The sequence below is a fragment of the Spermophilus citellus genome (genome assembly GCF_964194105.1).
Source record: "Spermophilus citellus genome assembly, chromosome: 4".
Classification (NCBI taxonomy): domain Eukaryota; kingdom Metazoa; phylum Chordata; class Mammalia; order Rodentia; family Sciuridae; genus Spermophilus; species Spermophilus citellus.
The window spans coordinates 110,422,412-110,444,642 of NC_138185.1; the positions used below are offsets into that span (position 1 = coordinate 110,422,412).

The 22,231-nt window shown below is 38.9% G+C and overlaps 1 protein-coding gene across 1 annotated transcript in view; it reads right to left on the reverse strand.

Moving 5' to 3' along the window:
- Positions 1 to 22,231, reverse strand: part of THSD4 (thrombospondin type 1 domain containing 4) — a 630,142-nt gene that overhangs the window by 575,687 nt on the left and 32,224 nt on the right. Inside the window, exon 3 of the mRNA XM_081289549.1 lies at positions 16,733 to 16,802. Coding sequence (XP_081145675.1) covers positions 16,733 to 16,802 — 70 coding nt within the window. The remainder of the gene's footprint in view (positions 1 to 16,732; positions 16,803 to 22,231) is intronic.

Sequence of the window (22,231 nt, forward strand, 5' to 3'; positions counted from 1 at the left end):
ACTCCCAATTTTTCAGAAGCAGCCAGTTGTATTTCTGCCATTAGAAACAAAAGGCCTGAGAAATACCAGCTGGAGGAGGCACAGAGCTGCTTCAGAATCAGCTTCAAATCCTGTACAGCTCTGAGGCCGGACACTCCAAAGCACCCCTCCTGCTGATCTTTGAAGAGCATCTTTCTTTCCTGTTCACTCCCAAAGGACAGTCAGCCCCACACTGCTCCAGGGACACTAACTGCCATTTCAGTACTGACATTAGATTCATTGCATTGTCTTCTTCCTCCCCTTTCTACTCCCTTTTTAAATACTGATTTATAGCATACCTAAAGTTTTAAAAGTGCATAAATATGCTCATTTTAAATCTATGAATTCTTGCCCTTTTAAGAAGCAAGTAACCTCCTACGTCAAGATTTAGAATAATACTTCCAACACCCTGGAACGTTCCCTCATGTCCCTTGCCAGTCAATAGCCACCTCCTCCATTGGTATCCACTGTTATGATGTTATTTTCACTGCAAATTATCTGCCTATTCTTGAACTACATAGGAATGATTTCGTACTATAGGTACTTTTGTGGCTGGCTTAACGTCAACATAATGATTGAAATTCTTTCAGTTGCTCTTTATGTGAGAAGCTTATTTTTTTAAGTTTCATTGAAGTATAATTGACACAAAGTAAACTGTACATATTTAAAGTGTACAATTTGTTAAGCTTCCTCATATGTATTCAGTCATGAAGCCCTCACCACAATCAAGGTCATGTGCCTATCCATGACACTGAAAGTTAATTTTGCCCCTTGTTAATCCTCCCTTCTTCCCTTACACCATCCCACAAACAAAGAGCATCTCCTCAGAGACCTCGGGGCCATTTGTGTGTTCTGTTTTTAGAGGAATGCCTAATCAAGTCCTTTGTCCATTTATGAATCAGGTTGTTTGATTTCCTGTTGTTGAGTTTTAAGAGTTCTTTATATATTCTGAATATCACTCCAGATATATGATTTGCAAATGTTCCCTCCCATTCTGTGTTGCTTTTATGCTTCATCACACATTTTTTGAAACACAAAATTTTAATTTTAACGAAGTCCAATTTGTCAATTTTTCTTTTGTTTTATTTACCTTTGGTTTCATATCCAAGAAATCACTGCCAAACTCAGTGTCTTGAAGATTTTTGTCTTATATTTTCTTCTAGAAGCTTTATAGTTTTAGGCATTATATTTAGGTATTTAATCCATTTTGAGTTAATTTTTGTATGTGGTATCAGGTAAAGGTCAAGTTTCATTCTTTTGCATGTGAATAGCTAGTTTTCCCAGAACCACTTTCTGAAGACTGTCCATTGGATGGTCTTGACACCCTTGTAAAAAATCATTTGACCGTGTATGCTTGAGTTTATTTCTAGGGTCTACATTATGTTGGTTGATGTGTCTGTCCTTTTACCACACTATTTTGATGACTGTAGCTTTGTAATAAGTTTTGAAATCACAAAGTATGAATCCTACTAATTTGTTATATTTTCAAGATTATTTTAACTATTTAGGATCCCTGGTGATTCAATCTAAATTTTAGGATGATTTTTTTTCCCCACTTCTATGAAACATTTTGAAGTTCTGCATTGAATCCCATAGATTGCTTTGGGTAATATTGACCTAACAATATAAACATGGGAAATCTTTACATTTATTTATGTCTTTCTTTATTTCTTTCAGCAATATATTATAGTTTCCATGGTAAAAGTCTTTCACCTCGTTGGTTAAATAAATTTCCAGGTATTTTACTTTTTTTGATGCTATTATAATGGAATTGTTTTCCTAATTTCCTTTTTGGATCATTTTTATTGCATGAAAATGCAACTGATTTTTGTGTGTTGACTTTATATCCTGTTACCTTGCCAAATTCATTTACTAGGTGTTTTGGTCAGCTTTTTCACTGCTGTGACTAAAAGACCTGACAAGAACAATTTTAGAGAAGGAAAAGTTTATTTGGGGGTGGTTAAATTTCAGAGGTCTCAGTCCATAGACAGCCAACTCCATTCCTCGGGACTCAAGGTGAGACAGGACATCAGAGCAGAAGAGTGTGGTAGAGAAAAAGAGGCTCACAGGATGATTAGCAAGAAGGGAAAGATATTAAGCTCAGATCACCAAATACCTATCCCAAAGGCACTCTCCCAACGACCCACCTCTTCCAGTCACATCCTACCCACCTTCAGTTACCACTCACTTAATCCCCATCAGGGGGATTGTGTATCAATGTACACAAGTTGCTCGTCACTCCCCCCCCCCGCCCCATTATTTTGCTGCAGCCGGACTGCGGCAAAGAACCTTACAATATTATTTTTCCATTTACCTTTTCCTGGCATTTACACTACTGTTGTCATACATTTTACTTATGCATATGTTGTAAACCCTACAACACATGATTATTATTTTCATTTAAAGGGTCAATCTTTAAAAGATATGTAAATAAAAATTTAAAAATTCTTATATACAGTCATGCGCCACATAATAATGCTTCAGTCAAAAACTGACCGTATATACAATAGTGATCCCATAAGACTATATTAACAAGTGACCTCATACCACCTCAGTTTGTGTAAGTACATTCTATGATGTTTGCACCATGATGAAATCATCTAATACATTTCTCAGAACATATCCCCAGTGATTCATGACTGTATTTGCCAATGTAGTTATCATTTCTGGTCATTCATTCTTTTGTGTGGATCCATATATGTCCATCTGATAGTTTCCTTCTGTCTAAAGAACTTCCTTTAGCAATTCCTGTAGGGTAAATGTGATACAGCATTTGAATGTCTGAAAATATCTTTATTTTACTTTGACTTTTGAAAGATATTTTCACTGGGTATAGAATTCTAGGTTGACATTGTTTATTCTTTTAGTACTTTAAAGACGTTGCTCCTCTGGCATGAATAACAGAAGAAAAGGAATCTGTTGTCATCCTTAACTTTGTTCCTATATAATTAGTGTGTCTTTTTTCTTCTAGAGGTTTTAAATTTTTTTCTTCAATACTGATTTGGAGCATTTCGGTTATTACTGATGCCCTATTTTTCACATATCTAGTGTCTGGAGTTCATAGATACTATTGAGTTTGTAGTTCTCATTCAATTTGGGAGATTTTCTAATATTATTCCTTTAAATATTCTTTCTGACACTCCACTTCCTTTCTTTATGATAGTGCAACTACACATATATTAGTCCACCAGAAGTTATCCCAAAGCACAATGATGCTATCTTTAACTTTTTCTTCTTTCTATGTTCCATTTTGGAGACTTTCACTCTGTGTGTCTTTTTTTTTTAATATTGATAAATTTAATTATATACAATTTTAAGAAAATAGCAGAAACAAAATCAAAAGGTACTCAACTACAGAGAGACAAACAATCAAAGGTTACCCCTTCAACTAATTTGAAAACTTCTACAAAAGAGAAAATTTTTTAAAAAATGTAACCCCCTAAAACATGAAGGAAATTAAATTTATAGCTAAAATACCATCTCCACCCTATCCTACCCCATACACATAAACAACATTCTTAGGTTTTAGAGGTGAATTACATACCAAAAAACACGAACTACATAATTGAAATATTTAATATCTCTAGAAAAAAATGGAAAATAGAAAATGTTCCTTATTAAACTCATGTAACTTTCAAAATCATACAAAGGACTCTGAAAGAAAGAAAAAAATACATGTTAATAGCACTTGCACTGTGATATCATGTGTATGGAGAAACATAAGAATCCTAACTAAATATTAATAAACTTATTAAACAATGCATATGATTTTTTTTGAACCAGGGATTGAACTCCAGGGCACTTGACCTCTGAGTCATATATCAAGCCCATTTTTGTATTTTATTTAGAGACAGGGTCTCACTGAGTTGCTGAGGCTGGCTTTGAACTCACTATCCTCCTGTCTTAGCCTCCCAAGATGAATTTTTTATTTGTTCTTTTTAGTTATAAATGACAGTAGAGTCCATTTTGATAAAATTACACATTCATGGACTATGTTTTATTCTTATTAGGGCCCCTGTCTTGTGGATACACATGATGGTAGAATTCACTGTGATGTACTCATATTTTTTCATAGAAAAGTTACATCAGATTCATTGCACTTTCTTTTTCCTATACTCTTCCCTTCCCTTCATTCACTTTTGTCTAATCCACTGAACTTCTATTCTACTCCCTACCCCCATTATTGTAGGTTAGCTTCCACATATCAGAGAAAACGTTTAACTTTTGGGTTTTGGGGATTGGCTTATTTCACATAGCATGATAGTCTCCACATTCATCCATTTACTTAAAGTCACTCTTCCTTATGTCTGAGTAATATTCCATTGTGTATATATACCACATTTCCCTTATCCATTCATCTGTTGACAGGCACCTACATTGGTCCCATAGGTTAGCTATTGTGAATTGAGCTGCTATAAACTTGATGGGGCAGCATCACTATGGTATGCTGATTTTAAATCTTTTGGGTATAAACTGAGGAGTGGGATAGCTGGGTCAAATGGTGGTTCCATTCCAAGTTTTTTTGAGGAATTTCAATGCTGTTTTCCAGAGTAGTTGCACTAATTTGTAGTCCCACCAACAATGTATGAGTGTACCCTTTCCCCCACATCCTTACCAACATATACTGTTACTTGTATTCGTGATAATTGTCATTCTGACTGAAGTGAGACAGAATATCAGTTTTAATTTGCATTTCTCTAATTGCTCAAGATTTTGAATATTTCTTCATATATTTGTTGACTATTCATATTTCTTCTTTTGAGAAGTGTCTGTTCAGTTCGTTTGCCCATTTATTGATTGGGTTATTTGTTCGTTGTTAAGGTTTTTGTGTTCCTTGTACATCCTGGAAATTAATGTTCTATCCAAGGAGCAGGTGGCAAAGTTATTATCCCATTCCACAGTTCTCTCTTCACATTTGTGATTGTTCCCTTTGCTGTGAAGAAGTTTTTAGTTTGATACCATCCCATTTGTTAATTTTTTATTTTACTTCTTGGGTTTTAGGCGTCTTGCTAAGGAAGTCGATTCCTAAGCTGACACGTTGGAGTGTTGGCCTACGTATTCTTCTAGTAGGTAAGGGTTTCTTGTCTAACTCTTAGGTTTTTGGCAGATGTTGATTTTTGTGCAGAGTAAGTGATAAGAGTTAAATTCCATTCTACTACATATGTATTTCCAGTACCATGTGTTAAAAACGCTATCTTTTCTCCATGTATATTTCTGGTGCCTGTGTCTAGTATGAGATAACTGTTTTTATGTGGGTTTGACTCTGTGTCTTTTATTCTGTTCCACAGGTCTACATGTCTGTTTTGGTGCTAATACCATGCTATTTTTATTACTATAGCTCTGTAGTATAATTTAAGGTCTGGTAATGTGATGCCTCCTTCTTCACTTTTCTCCTGAAGGGTTACTTTGGCTATTCTGGGCCTCTTATTTTTCCAAATGAATTTCATGACTGCTTTTTCTATTTCTATGAAGAATATCATTGGAATCTTAATGATATTGCATTGAATCTGTATAGTGATTTTGATATTATGGCCATTTCAACAATATTCCTTCTGCCTATCTAAGGACATGGGAGATCTTTCCATCTTCTAAGGTCTTCTTCAATTTCTTTCTTTAGTGTTTTGTAGTTTTCATTGTAGGGATATTTAACCTCTATTGTTAGATTGATTCCTAAGGTGGATTTGTTTTATTGTTTTGTTTTGTTTTGATGTTATTATGAATGGAATTGTTTTCCTAATTTCTCTTTCAGTTCATTTATCATCGGTGTATAGGAACACAGTTGATTTATGGGTTTCAGTTTTGCATTCTACTACTTTGCTGAATTCATTCATGAGATCTAGAAGTTTTCTGAAGGAGTGTTTTGGGTCTTCTAAATATGAGATCATGTCATTGACAGAGATAGTTCGAGCGCTTCTTTTCTTATTCATATCCCTTTAATTTCTTTCTTTTGCCTAAGTGCTCTGGCAAGAGTTTCAGGGACTATGTTAAATAGAAGTGATGAAAAAGGGCATCACTGTCTTGTTCCAGTTTCTAGAGGGAATGCTTTCGGTTCTTCCCTATTTAGAATTATGTTCGCATTGGGTTTGTCATAGATAGCTTTTACAATGTTGAGATATGTACCTACCATCCCTAGTTTTTCTAGAGTTTTAAATATGAATGGATGATATATTTTGACAAATGCTTGTTCTGCATATATTGAGATAATCCTGTGATTCTTATCATGTGGTGAATTACATTTATTGATTTCCATATGTTGAACCAATCTTACATCCCTGGGATGAAACCCACTTGGTCATGGGAGACTATCTTCTTAATGTGCTTTTGAATGTGATTTGCCAGTATTTTATTATGAATTTTTACATCTAAATTCATCAGGGATATTGGTCTGAAGTTTCCTTTTCTTGATGTGTCTTTGTCTGGTTGTGGTATCTGGGTGATTCTAGCTTCATAGAATGAAATTGGAAGAGTTCCCTCCTTTTCTGTTTCATGGAATACTTTGAGGATGATTGCTGTAATTACTTCTGTAAAGCTCTGGTAGAATTGGGCTGAGAATTCATCCTGTCCCGGAATTTTCTTTGCTGGCAGGCTTTTGATGGCTTCTTCAATTTTATTACTTTAAATTGATCTGTTTAAATTTTCTACATCCTCCTGGTTCAACTTGGATAGGTCATATGTCACTAGGAACTTATGAATGTCTTCAAGATTTTCTAGTTTATTGCAGTAAATTTTCAAAATAGTTGTTGATACTCCTCTACATTTCAGTAGTGTCTGTGATGACTTTTTTAATCATAAATTTCAATAATTTGAATTTTTCTCTTTCTTTTGATTAGCTTAGCTAAGGGTTTATCAATTTTGTTTTATTTTTTTTCAAAGAACAACTTTTCATTTTGTTGATTTTTTTTAAATTATTTTATCGGTATTATATTGATTTTTGTCTCTGACTTTAATTTTTCCAGTCTTCTACTGATTTTAGTGTTGATTTGTTCTTTTTCTAGGGCCTTGTAATGTAATGTTAGATTATTTTTGGGGGGTATCTTTCTATTCTTTTAATGTATGTGCTCAATGCTATGAACTTTCCTCTTAGAACTGCCTTCATAGTGTCCCTTAGATTTTGATATGTTGTATCATTATTCTCATATACCTCTAAGGTACTTTTTATTTCACTCCTGATTTCTTCTGCTATCCATTCCTCATTCAAAGTGGATTACTTAGTCTCCAGGAGTTAAAGTGGTTTCTATTTTTTATATTATCATTGATTTCTAATTTCATTCCATTATTATCTGATAGAATACAAGATTCTATTTTTTTAATATTTATTAAGATTTGCTTTGTGGCCTAAAATATGGTCTATTTAGAAAATGTTCCATGTGCTACTGAGAAGAAAGTGTATTCAGTCATTGATGCATGAAATATTCTATATATTTACTGATTGTATTTTAAGACCAAATTACTAATTGTATTTTTTTTAGTTCTATAACTTCTTTATTTTTTGTTTGGAAGATCTATCTAGTGATGATAGAGGCATGATAAAATCACCCAGTATTATTGTGTTGTATTGTATTTGGTTTTTAATATTGAGAAGGGTTGGTTTGATGTACATATTGCTCCATTGTTTGTGGAATAAATATTTACAATCATTATTTCTTATTTTGTATGATTCCCTTAAGCAGTATGAAATCACCTTCTTTTTTTCTTTTGATTAATATTGTCTTGAAGTCTTGAATAGTAACCCCTGCTTGTTTATGGGATCCACGTGAATGATAGTTTTTTTCCCATCTTTTCATCTTCAGTGTGTAGATGTCTTTGCCTATGAGGGTAGTCTCTTAGAGACAACAGTAAAAGATCCAGATTGTTGGGTCTTGTTTTTTACTCCAATCTGCCAGCCTAAGTCTTTCATTTAATGAGTTTAGATCATTTATATCCAATGTTATTATTGAGAGTTCATTGTTTTTCCTGTCATTTTTTATTTATATCTAGTTTTTAATTTGAATTCATTTCTCCTTTAATTGACTATTCTTCTAATGTAGTTCCTCCCTCTGCTGGTTTTCCTTTTTATTTATCATTCCTTCTTCATAAAATATTTCACTGAATATGTTTTATAATTCCAGCTTTTTAGTTGTGAATTCTTTTAGTTTTGTTTATTGTGGAAGAATTTTACTTCATCTTCATTTCTGAAGCTTAATTTTGTTAGGTATAGTATTCTTGATTGGCACCAATTTTCTTTCAGAACTTGGTATATAATATTCCAAGATCTCCTAGTTTTTAGAGTGTGGGTTGAGAAATCCTTTGAGATCAGATTGATTTACTTGTAAATGTGACCAGCTGTTTTTCTCTAGCAGCTTTAAAAAATTCTATCCTTTTTCTATATGTTAAGCATTTTCATAATAATGTGTCTTGGAGGGGATCTTTTGTGAGTTGGCCTCTTGTATTTGAATTTCCATTACATTCTTTAAGTTTGGAAATTTTCTGATACTATTTCATTGAAAAGATTATGCATTCCTTTAGTTTGTATTTCAGAATCTTAATCTATCCCAATGAATCTTAAATTTGGCCTTTTAATGTAATCACATATTTTTTGAATATTCTGTTCATGGCCTCTTAATATCTTTTCTGTATGGTCAACTTTGTTTTCAAGATTATATACTTTGTTTTTTGAGGCCTGAAAATCTATCTTCAAAGTGGTCTAGTGATACTTTCCATTGACTATTTATTTTGGTTTTTTGATATCTGCATTTCCAGGATTTCTGATGGGTTCTTTTTCAGAATCTCTATTTCCTTATTGAAGTGATCTTTCACTTCTTGTATTTTCTCTCTTATTTCACTCCTTACATCATCTTTTACCTCATAGATCAGTTTAACTATGAACTTTCTAAGTTTCTTCTCTGACACTTCTTCCACTGTGGTGTCAATGGAGTTTGTTATTGAGGCTATCTGGATTGTTTGGGAAGGTTGTTCCCTTGCTTTTTCATATTGTTTGTGTGTCTACCCTTCTATCAGTATGGGTCTGAAGCAACAGAGTTTCTATCCAATGAGCTTATAGTATCCCTGAAGGTTTATAGTACCTCGCAGTTCAAGGGGGCAAATAATAATGACAACCAAATATAACAAACAATATACTGCATTAAACTAAATATGTAGCTCCTACTATGACATCTACAATGTTAACTGGTAAATAGAAATGGTATAATCAGCAATTGCCATCAGTAAAAACAGTAAGTTTGTGAAAGAGTTTGCAATTTCAAAAGGTGAACATGTAAAATGAAGAAGATAAGTAGGATGTGATGTTTATGAGGGAGCAGGAGAGAAAAATGGAAGTAAAAAAATAAAGGAAGAGTGAAAGAGAAAAAAGTAGAATTTGGCTGTTAGCAAAAGAAAAGAGAGAATCAAGAGAAATAGACAAGTGAAAAACAATACAAAACAAAATCAAAATATATTAATCAAAAACCCTACCCCTCAAAAGACTGAGCCATGAAAAATAATGACCTTCAATAAATGCTAGAAATGAGAAAAAAAGCAGCAAATATGTATGTATATGTATAAATGTCCATGAACCACTCAGTAAACACACACACTCAAAGAAGAAAGAAAAAGGAAACAAGGAAAAACAAGGGTTCTTGAAAAAATTAAGGAATCATTTCCATTGCAGTGGTCAAAAATTGTGAGAATACACATTCATTGTGTTTCTGTTTTTTCTAGAGGTATGTACTGTGCAGGAGAATAGTGGCCATGGACTATCCAATCTTTCTTCTCTTTGCATTGCCATTAAGTTGACAGAGGGAGTTCAGAAATTCTCAGCTTCCCTTCTTGGCAGTATGAGGTGGGGAAAGTTAGAGAGTATCCTCTGCTCCAATCTCACGGTGGGGTCAGGAGAGTTCTGTGAGAGGAGTTCCATAGGTGGAGCTCCTGAAGGCGGAGCTTAGGTCTAGGCAAGCCCCAGGTGCTTTTTTCAGTGGTGATTGGCCTGATGATCTTAAATCACCACATCTCTAGGGCCCTGCCCCTGATGATCTGCAAGGGAGACTTCACCCCAGGAGTGTCCCCTAGGTTCCACTTGAGAGGCAGAGGAGCCAATCCCTTGCCCCTCTGCCATCAACAGACACTGCCCTTCCTGGGCCTCCAGGGGGCTCTGTCCCCAAATGCAGTCACACCCACCCATCTGCTCCAATTCCCAACCTGCCCCAGCTGGTCCTATCAGACTCAAAGGTGGGGAGGGAACCAGGCTCTCTCAGGTCTCCTTGACGGCTATTCCCTGGATAATACACTCTCCATGCCTGATTTTCTCCCGATCTCTTAGGCACAGTCTAGTTTGTGGAGCAGACATCCACCAAGTCTGTTTTTCAGATCCAGCTCAGATTTCCCAGGTCTCAGCTCCTACTCTCCACAGCTGCTGGCCACCACAGCATGGTGGCAAGATGGCTCCTGCCTTGGTTCTCCCAGAGGACTGGAAAATAGGAGGCATTTTTCCCACATGAGAATACTGTGCGGCCCAGCCTCTGGATCAGTCCAGCAGTACCCTTGATCTCAGATTTCTCTGTACCAAGACCCTCTACAGAGACACCTGAAACGTGGCTTCCCTTAATCTCCCTCCCCACTTTACCTGTGGGGGGTCAGCGCCAGTAGTGGACTTTCTTCTTTATTTTACTGTATCCAACCTTCTGGGTCCCCACGGTGCTTTGGGTGTCCAGTATTAAACCCAAGTGAAATCCCTCTTTCACCCACCCCACTGAGAAACTGTTTATCTGCTATCTTGTTCTTACACCACAGAGCAGCTTGGAAAGCAATCTCCTCTATTCGGCCATCTTCTTGTCTTGAGAGTTTCTGGCTTTATATCTTCAAGCTCACTTATCTTTTTTCCCTGCAATATCTGATCTACTGTTAATACCATCCAGTGTATTTTTCATCTTAGACCCTGTGTCATTTTCATTTCAAAAGGTTTTACTTGTGTTTTTTTAAAACTTGTAATGATTTTAATTATTTTTGAATATCTTGAATATAGTTCTTATAACTTACTATCCTTATTTTCAAATTCTAAAGTATATGTCACTTCTGAGTTGGTTCTAGTTGATTGATTATTCTCCTCATATGGAGAATAATATCAATATTTTTCTGTCTCTGTGTATTGCCTGGTAATCTTTGACTAAATGCTAGACATCTTGAAACAAACAGACCTTTTCAGTATTGCTTTTACGATTTGTTAGTCAGGTATAAGCCATGCACAGTCTAAGGTTAGTTATGCTGACATGGAGGCAAGAACTTTCTCACTACTCTATTCAGTGTCTCCTAGATTGGGTTTTAAAGTCTGATCACTGAGAACAGTTACTATGCATGGTGTGGCATGAATGCAAGCCACTGATCTCTTTCACTCTCTCAGAGGATTCTCCCAGCCACAGATTGTTTTCTCTCATGCATGCTGATCAGTCCTATGCTATGTCCTCGAGGATCAATTTTTCAGAGGAAATCTGTAGTCTTCTGTGAAGTTTTCTCCTCTCTGGTATCTGGTCCTGCAGACCTTCACCCCTTTGGTGTAACACAAGGAGTTCAACAGGTTCTGCCTGGAGTACTCCCTGCCCCCTGCACTGAGGGCAGGAAACTCTCAAGGCAGTAACCTGGGGAAATTTAGGGATCAATTCATTGGTTTCCTGTCTCTGAGTAATCACTGTCTTTTGTTGCCTGAAGTCTACAGTCTTGAAAAAACATTGTTTTGTATATGTTACCAGGGTGGTTTGGATTGTTTCACGTGAGAGGGTCTACCTTGTCCCTCTTGTTCTACCTTGGTCATTGTGGTGGATTTTCAAGTGTAAGGGTAAATCCAACCCATGATGCTCTGTTTTTGCTGGAAACAAGCTTATTTTTATTGTTCTCATTGCTGTTTGGTAGTCTATCTTGCAGATGAGCTTATCAATTGTTTCCAGTTTGGAGTTATTGTAAATGCTGTGAACATTATTCCACACGTTTTGGTGGATTCTAACAGTTTAGATGAGTTATCCCCTGAAAGCTCATGTGTGAGACAATTCAAGAAAGTTTAGAGATGAAATGACCAACTTATGAAAACTTTAAACTAATCAGTGCATTAATCCACTTGAATGGATTAACTGGGTAATAGGCAGGCAGGTAGGGTGTGGCTGGAAGAGGTGGGTCACTGAGCCTGTCCTTGGGGTTTACAGTTTGTCTGCTGGTGAGCACAGCAGTCTCTTCGCTTCCTGGCACCACCTCCTGAGCTGCTTTCTTCCTCCACACTCTTCGCCATGTTGTTTTGCCTCACTTCCCGCCCATAGCAATAGTGTAGTACTGAGATCTATGAAACCATGAAATAAACTTCTACTCCTGTAATTGTTCTTGTTAGGTCTTTTGGTCACAGTGATTAAAAAGCTGACTAAAACATGAATTTATGAGGGGGAGGGGGGAGAAAATACCTAGAGTAGAATAGCCAGGCTACAGAATAAGGAGTGCCCCTCATGATGACATGCTGCCTGTTTTTCAAAATGGTTTACAATTTTAAACTCCCACCAAAAATGTATGAAAGTTCCTCTGGCTCCTTATCCTCATCACTCTTAACGCTGTTTCTCATTTTATCCATTCTGGTAGTATAACATTGAGACTTTAATATGTATTTACCTAAAGACTAATTATTTATTGAACATATTTTCCTGTGTTTATTGGCCACTTGGATATCCCGTCACATGAACAGTCTTTTCTCCATTTTTAAATTGGATTGATGTACTTTTTATCAATGATCTAGAGGGTTTTTGTTTATATATTCCAAATATAGATCTCTTGTCAAATATACCACTGTTAATATCTTTACCATGCCTGTGATTTATCCTTTTACTCTTTTTAATGTGTCTCAATTTTTATAAGTCCTCAATTCTCTTATGGTTAGAGCTTTGTATGTCTTTTTTTGGGGGGAAGGGGGCTCAGGGAGATTGAACTCAAGGACACTCAACCACTGAGCAACATACCAAGCCCTATTTTGGATTTTATCCAGAGACAATGTCTCACTGAGTTGCTTAGAGCCTCACTTTTGCTGAAGCTGGCTTTAAACTCGCGATCCTCTTGCTTCAGCCTCCCGAGCTGCTGGGATTATAGGCGTGCATGCTTTGTGTATTTTTTAAAGAAGTTTTTGTCTACCTCAAATCATGAGGATACTCTGATATTTTTCTTCTAGAAGGATTTCCTTTTCTTGAGTACAGCAGCAATAATGACAAGCTTTGTGTAACCTAAAACATCTTTTTGCTCTTCTGCAGGCTTTCTGTTCAATATCCAACTGTGAGACACTGTCAAGAGGCAATTTAAAGTCATTGGTTGCACATCCTACTGCACTAATCGTGGCTGTAACCCATCACGAGGTCCCCTGATATTTGCATTGTGACCTGCTTATCAGTTAGCAAAACAAATATTTTACTTTACCCTTACTTCATTCTGTAGTGTCTCTGTTCTCTTTGTTTGAAAGCTTCTATAAATAACATGCTGAAGAGCGGTTCCCTTTGGCTAGTAGCCCTGGCCGGGAGGATTTATTTCCTTCTAGTTTCCATCATTTTCTAAATTTTCTATAGTAAACATGCACATTTATAATTTTTAAAAAGTAAACTTAAAAGCTGAGCAGTTGTGATTAAAATGTATACATTTCTATTTGCAGTAGCTAAAGAAACAATGTTTCATAGCTCTTTTCTGCACAGAGTATTTTGGCCACACACATTATGACTTTCAAAGCAACTTAGTAAATGCCTGCAGAGCAGACAGTCCAACTGTTTCATTTATTTAAAAGCTTTCTATCATCTACATATTTTTTCCTTACTAATTACTTAATATTTTTATTAAAGTTATGGCCAAGTTTGTTTGTTTGTTTGTTTCCATGTTCTTGGTCTCACCTTATCCACAAATGAAGCCACAAAATGTTTTGAAAATATAATCATCTCCCTAGTGTCATTAATTAATCACCAAGAATGGAGGTGGAGCAATCTGTGATACTGTTCCTATGACAGGAGTAAGGGGGGACTTCTGGATAGAAACATCTGGAAAGAACTACTTACATTCTGTGCCAGGGTCCTCTTGGCTGGCACTATTGTGGGGACAGTTCTACAGAGCTGTATGCAGTCACCCGAGCAGCATTTAGAAATGCATAGTTTACTTGACAGCATTTGCAAATTGCATCTTTTCCTCGGAGGCACTTACACTAGGGAAATGCTTCCATATGCTAAGGCTGGGCATGTCATTGTGAGGAGGGAGAAAAGAGATGTCTTTTAGTAGCTACTTTTCATATACATACTAAACTACAATATGCACAAATTAATAATGCTGTCCCGTAAGAATTTACCATAAATAATATTCTAATCTTTCTGTTGCTTTCTGCTAAAGATTGGGAGTAGATTTTACCACGAGACAATGGGTCAGCAAGAAATCAACTATGATGTATCTAAGGAATGAAAACAATTTAATAACAATCATAAATCTTTTATTAATGAGAACTATATCCTTTCTCTTAATTCCTTTGTGTTTCTTAAAGTCCCAGGAGGAAACAATTTCTAACTTCAAATTCCAAAACATATACTTCTGGCGAACTTATTTCTATCTTGACTGGAAAGCAGGGGTTGGCAAACTGTAGCCAGTGGGCCATATCGAGCTCACCACCTGACTTTACAAATAAAGCTTTATTGGCACATAGCCATGCTTGTTTATTTGCATATTGTTTCTGGCTGTCTTTGTGCTACAAAAGCAGAGTTGAGCAATTGTGACAGATATTACAGCCCAGAAATCCTGAAATATTAAATAGCTCTTTATGGAAAAGCATTGCCTGGTTACTAATTTCTCATCTTGTTAGAATAAACAGATACTACTACTGCCAGCCCTGCCTCTGCGTCAGGATGACAGCCACAGTTGTACAAAGCTCCAAAAACATTAAAAAGAAATCCACCACCCAAGAAAGCATTGACTGTTTTCTTCTCTTGGATAAACGGCAATGACCTTGGCAGCCCAAAAGGCATACATTTATTATATTCAACACCTGTTCTAAAATGTATGTCCTCCATATAAAGAAATCTATAAATAACTTTGAAAAAGTTTTTTCAAAATCTTCCACTGAAAATTTTTAATAATATTTTGACAAGGAGATGCTATATATAAAATGTGATACTTTTTGCTCGGTGTTTTAATTCAACATCCTAAATAACTCAAAAATTTTTTTTCCATGTCTCGGAACACTTTAAGAAGGATGAAGGGACCTTTTACTCCAGCTATATCATTCAGGTCAACTTGGAAGAATATGAGAAACAGCAAAAGTCACTTATAAAATATTTTTAGCTAAAATAGTCTATTTGAGCAAGAACAACAAAAAGAATATTGGTTTGAGGAATCACTTATTAACAATCACAATAATTCCAAACATGAATAAATGACTTAAAAATAAAAACGGACAGTTATCTTTTTTGATTATTGAAATTATGAATGGAGATGAGGCAGTGGGTGATACAAATTTCCAATAAAATCTAGCAAATAATGCTTAGACCTTGGCTAGGTTTTTCATTAAACAAGTATTTTATTGAGCACCTACAAAATGCTAGTCTCTATCCCAGAACTAGGATTTATGGCAATGAATGATACCAGTAAGATTCCACCTTCATGGACCTGATTCCTAGTGGGAGATACAGAACAATAGAAGATTATTCCTGGCTAGAAAGAAGAGAGACAGAACATAATCCATTGACCTAAAAGAATTAGACTAAACAAACAAGAACACCAAGAACTGCTCTGGGAAGGGTCATGTCTGGCCAAACCTGTGCCAGTGATCCCTTCTCTCGGTTCCCATGTTCCCCCAAACTTCCCACATGAAAAGATCTAGCACCTTATCTCTGCTGATATATAAATGGCTGCTCTTCTCTCCGGAATCTGGATTTCCTCACAGGTAGATAACAGGAGATCCCAGTAGCCGATGGGATTTTAGGACATCCTCTGAGTCCTATCATCATCTGTTTCTGAGGAAACACTGGTCACATAGGTGCTGTGTAGTGGGACATCATCAGCCGTGGTGGGCCGGGTGGGACGCTCACTCATGTGCAGCACACAGAACCTGAAGGACGCTCACCCAGTACTCTCCATGTGCGTCCACCCCTCTCCACCGGGCCCTGGGACCAGGGGGCTGGCCTTTGGGGACCACATCAGGGGTTTCTTTGTTTTCTGGTCAGATGTGGCCAAAGGGAGTCACCAGCACAGCAGAGACGGGGTAGGAGGAAAGAGAAGGCCAGGTCCTTCCTTCCCAGCTCCCTCCCTGCCCGGCTCTGTGCCTCTACCAAAGATCACGGCTGCCTGTTAGGGGGTCCTCTCACATAGTCACAGCTCTTTCCAATCTTCTCAAGCCCTTGACCTTGAAGATGCCGCTGGAAGAATAAAAGCTCCCCCATGTCTAGGTGGTTCTTCTATCCCTTCTAGTGCCTTCAACCTGCGCTCACTGTCCTCTCTTGAACTGTCCCTTCCAGGAACGCAGGTGCAAAGTTGGCACTGCCCTCGGGTCAGGAAACTGATTCTGGACACCAGGTCTGTGTTTAAGCTCCAGGGATTTAAAAATCCCTGGATGGGCGAACTGGTGAATATTCTGGAAATGGTGCTTCCTCTTAGAACCAGCAGTAACTCACCTCCAAATAGAACAAAACCCAGGAAGGTAACCAGAGTGACTCCAGAGCCTCTGACAGAGAAGAAAGGGCCCAGGATGGCCATGACCTACCTTCCTGTGGTCAGTGGAGTGCTGCGGGCAAACGAGCTGGAGTCCAAGCAGCAGAAGGGAACCCAGGACACTGGGAAGAAAAAAGAGCAAGAGGCAGGGCTGTGAGAACACAGTTGGCAGCGGCACCCAGAGCGAGGCAGCATCCCCAGCTCACCACTGCAAGGGAGAGGACAGTCCCATCTGGTCCTTGGAATGAACCCGGTGAAGATGCAAAGGACATATTCCACACCGGGGAGGCAGCCTGTGCTGTGGCAGGGCCATGGCATGGGGCAGATGTAGGATCAATGCCCAGCCTACCACTCACCAGCCGGGCCTTATTACATCCAGGTGTTTAACCTCTGTGAGCCTCAGTCTCCTCTCTTTTAAAATGGGGATGACCACAGAAGCCGGCTCAGAAGCGTGAAGGAGGTACGGACAAGGTAGTCACCATGCTGGAGACAGAGGACGTGCTAGTGCATGTGTGGCCTTGTGAGGGGCAGTGAGATCAGCCTCAGATGGGGGTTCTGAGCCTGACCAGGACAGCTCCCCTCCTCACAGCCCGCGTTTCCTTTGGAGCCTATCCTCGGCCCATTCTTAGCCCTTTGGTGTCACACATGTTCTCCATGGATGGGATTAGCTGTGTTAAGCCCCACTGTCACCAGCCCAAGTTAGGACTTGTCATCACATACAGAAAGTAGGAGCTGGCTGGCCCAAGACAGCAGTGTGCCGGAGAGAGTGCGAGGCTTTGATTACACATTAGGACTACAACTGCAACACCCTGACTCCCATCTGGGTGAGCCTGGGTAAGTTAGTATCTCTAAGCCTCAAACACTCTCATCTTCTGTAAGGGTCACTGAATGTAGCAGAGGGGAAAACACCCAGCACAGGTAGTAAGTCAGAAGACAGGTAAGTGTTGTCAATGAATTTAAATGCCCAGAGTTTTTTGATTTCAAATCATCGGTGTCCTTATTTTAAGCATCCCTGAAAAGAGGCATATTTTGAAAGGTTTCTAGGGCTTAACCCTGAGGGCAATTCAGTTAAACACCACAGTGGTTCCTCAACCTTTTTGAGGTCTCCAACAGAGCTGAGAGATGCAGAACAGGGCCCGGTCCTGTGGGACTGGAGGTCAGGAAAACCCACCTGAGTCTGGGAGGTAAGGGCTGTGGAGTCAGGTGAGGCTTCCACCCACCTCTAGAATCCAAAACTGCCACCTGAACCCCCCCACACACTTTAAGGCTACAACCGCAACACCACCACTGCCATCTCATGTAAATGAATCGAGACCCCAGAAGAACACTCAGGATGGACACAGATAGACTGGTTAGACTAAAGGGCATGTGATGAGGAGCAGGGAATGAAGGGCACAGTACCAAGGTGCCAAATGCATCCTTCCTGTTCTTCGAGCTGTGGCTGAGCCCCCACAGCTGAAGACCAAAGGCACTGAGTATGTGCATTTTCCAAAGAGAGGGGCTGCCTATCTATTCAAGACCTACAAAGGGGCTGTCCCCATCCAAAGCTGCAGCCCCTCACCCACCTTTAGGCACAAGAAGGACGAAGTGACCCCCCCAAAAGTGGGAGATGCCTGTGGAATACAGGAACTGGGGGGGCAGCATGGGTCAAAAGGGGTCAGACAGCCCTCACACTTATGGCCCCAGGGCATGTTGAAGCAGGGAACCCCAGTGAGGGGGTGGGTCTCCAAAGAACAGGCAAAAGTGCCTGAGAGAAGAATCTGGAACTTAGACGTCCGCCAGCTGAGAACAGCAGCACCATATCCCAAGGGGCAACAGTCCCACTGGGATTGCCTCTGCCAGCTGCCCCTCCTCTCCACCTCTCTGCTCCATCCTGGAGGAATTAACATGGCAAGGTGAATGGGCAGGGGGGTGCAGTATGAAGAGCCCACTTCCCCACTACAGGCTAGACCAGGTCCAGCTCAGAGAAGGAAAGCTTTAAATTGGATGAGAGACTGAAAAGCTTTTATCTGACCAGACTTCCTTTTTAATATAGACCATTATAATTATAGATAACACCCTTCTACTGAAGGGATCTATTTGCAAAAATTTAATGTGAAATTAAAGGTGAAAGTATCAAGACTCTGTAACTTGCTGAGGATCTACACCAGTGCTATGCAGTAGAATTTTCCACAATGATACAAACCTCCCCCTAGCCTGTCCAATGCACAGATACAAGGAGCTGTGCAGTTCAGTACACAGAAAGCTAATGGTGCAGGTCTACATGTTAAGTCCTGGGTTAATTCAAAAAATTACTTACTAAAAGGATAATTATTTAACCAACTTTGAACTTTTTAATATTTGAAAATGGTACCATTAAGCCTGCAATGGATCAGAAGAGTTGCCCAAGATGTCCTCCAGTGAATAGGACAGGAGCATCTAAAGAGAATGGATCTCCAGGCAGTGGTGAGAAAAATTAAGTTATTTTCTAGTTGTATCCTTACTAGACTCAGTTTGTCCCCTAAGCCACGAACATGTGCATCATAACTTGGGAATATACACTCCTAGGTTGCAAGACCTCACTTGGGCAAATCATCTTCTCCTTCCATACCTTAGTTTCCTTATCTGTAAAACAGGAATATGATATAAGCTGTCCTGCCAACCTGAAGTGATTTAATGTTTGAGCAAGCACATTATGAACCTGTGCCTATAAATTGGAATCATTTGTAACACATTCTGGCACTGTGTACTCATTTAAAAAGAAAACCAGATTGGTGTGGTTTCATTAAAAAAACAAACAGCAGCTCCATAAACGCGTTATACCTCGGCCCCTCAAAGCTCTTGGCACACGCTGTAGCCACATATTTGTAATGTGCTCAGGAGCAGCTCTGTGTCTCCACCGGCCCCAGGTTGTATCCACAGCACTCAGGAAGACTTGGGCAGAAGAAGGAGGGAAAGATCCTCTCAGAGACACTCCAGGTTTCCCTCCGTGTGAGAGGAACTGCATTTCATTTATGGCTTCCCTCACCTCCTTAAGGTCTCTGCTCAAATATCTGTCTCCATAAGCCTTCCCTGACCCTACATAAAACTGCTCCCTCTCCCAGCACTACTTCTTTTCTTCCATAGTACTTAGTGTCTCATATGCCATGTCTTCCCATATCTTTGTTTAAACTTCTCCCTTTGCCCACGTTGAACGTAAGCATGATGAGATTGGGGAGTTTATTTTGCCTACTACCTAGAAAGAGCTCAATGCACTGAGTGTACACCAGTAATCCCAGCCTTGGCAACTAAGTGAGATCCTGTCTCAAAATAAATTTAAAAGGCTGTGGTTCAACAGTAGAGTGCTTGCCTAGTATGTGTCAAGCCCTGGGTTCAATGTCAAATATCACCAAAAAAAAAAAAAAAAAAGGTACAGAATTAATTAAATGATGTTTTACTATCCTGATGACCTCGGGAATCTCAAGATAACTGGATGCATATATTTTAAAATTCTAAAGTTAACTTCATCAGAAGCTTTTAAAAGTTTATTTTTTTTAATGAGGAATTTGTAAAATTCAGTTCTCCTTTTCAATTTCTATGTGACCCCCTCCCCCACAACAATTCTAAGATTCGGCAGCAAAATGGTGCCTCTTGCTGGTGCTCTTGTTGCAAAAATGCAACCTAAGTTACAGTTCCATGTTCCAATAGCCCTTTTCTTCATGGAACTGGGACCCCGGTGGTGCTAAAACGCATAGAGGTACCCAACAAAATTCACTCTGGGATAAAATCTGAGTTATTCAATGGGCTCTGCTCTAAATAGAATAAAATAAATTCCCCCAGAGGGGAAATTATTCTTCAGGCTGCAATAACAGCAGCCAGAGCAATATATAACCCCAGGGGCCAGAGGAAACCCTGCCAAAGGCTGAAGGTTTCCCACCCCTGCTTGGCAGACTCCTCTCAGGCTACCCCACCCTGCTCACACATACCTCGCTAATTGGTAGTCTGTAGCCATGCCCACACCTCTCCAAAATACTGACAATCTAGCCCAAATCCTTGTTCTTCCTGACCCAATTTGAAATTACTGTTGGGGGAACGAGAGTGTGTGTGTGTGTGTGTGTCTATGCGCGCAGCTCGTGTGTTATTTCACTTGGATAGTTTGCTTTGGCACACAGCTCCCAGCTTGCAACGTTTTGACAGACTGAAGGCTACCAGGGCCTTTGGCAAACAAATCACACCTCCCCTCCAAGCGGCGGGGGAAGCCACATTCCTACCAAGACTTTCTGATTCACCTTGCAGTCGAAACTACCCAACGTTTCACACCAATCCAAAAAAAAAAAAAAAAAATAGTTACACCATTTACCCATTGCTATTCTAGACTTTAAGCACTCTATCATTTCATTTCCTCATGTAGAAAATAATGCTCATTGAAATCTGATACAAGATTTCCATCACGGAACCAGGGCTCTGGGCTTCTGTATTTGCCTTGGCCAAGCCCACTCCCCGCATCCCCCACACCCAGCCATCCTCAGCTCCAGTGACCATGTTACAGCCACTGTGTACCTCAGAGGCCCTTGATGAACTCAACACCACCTGAGTGTATCAAGTATCAAAATAAAGAAAAACAGGGAAAAAAAAATCTTCTTTTTTTCTTCAGTTAATACATATAAAGAGGGGCTGGGGTTGTAGCTCAGTGGTTGAGCACATGCCTTGCACACGTGAGGCACTGGCACCACATAAAATAGATAAATTAGTAAAACAAAGGTATTGTTCCATGTTCAACTAAAAAAGATTTTTTTAAAAAAAGAAATACATACAAAGACATATTTTGAGAGCAACCTGATCATTAATAAAATTATACTGACCTCAGCAAAGGAGAGCGAAAGCCTTAGCGTTGAAGTGTTGAAGTGATATCCCCACTTAGTACACTCTGAAGAAAAAAGGGTGTTTTTTTTTTTTTTTTTTTTTTGCTAAGCATGCATGTTTTACCATGTTCAGTTTGGCCTCTGCCTTCCGGGCAGCACTTAAAGAGTAAATGCAGTGAGCACCTCTGATCTCAACGTTTGCAAGTAGTATTTCATTTAACCTTCACCACCCTTCTCTAGGACACTTATTAGACCCATTTTGCAGGTGAGGAAATTGAGGTACAAAGAGGCTAGACTTACTTAGATTTATCCATAGCACATGTGCCTATTAAGTGGCAAAACCTGATTTCAAATGCCAGCAGTCAGACCCTTGGCCCCAATTCTCAAACCGCTCTAGTTGGGGGCCTCATTAGGACACAACATTTTTTTTAATAAACCAAACATTTGCCATTTTATTGCATTCATTTTCTTTCCCAGCCTGTATGAGGTTGTGGCTTCAGTACCCCCCACTCCCCCCCACCCCCACCAGCTATTATACATAAGAACCACCAGGAAATAAAATAGATGGCAATATGGCCTCATTTGTTCAACCTCACTAAAGGACATTCCAAGTTTCAAAATAAATGAAGCAAACCATGTAAATCCAAAAAAAAAAAAAAATGCATTCTGTTTATTTCCTCGGCTCTCTTATGCTGGGTATCTTGGGGTTAAGTAACTTTTCACCAGTGTGC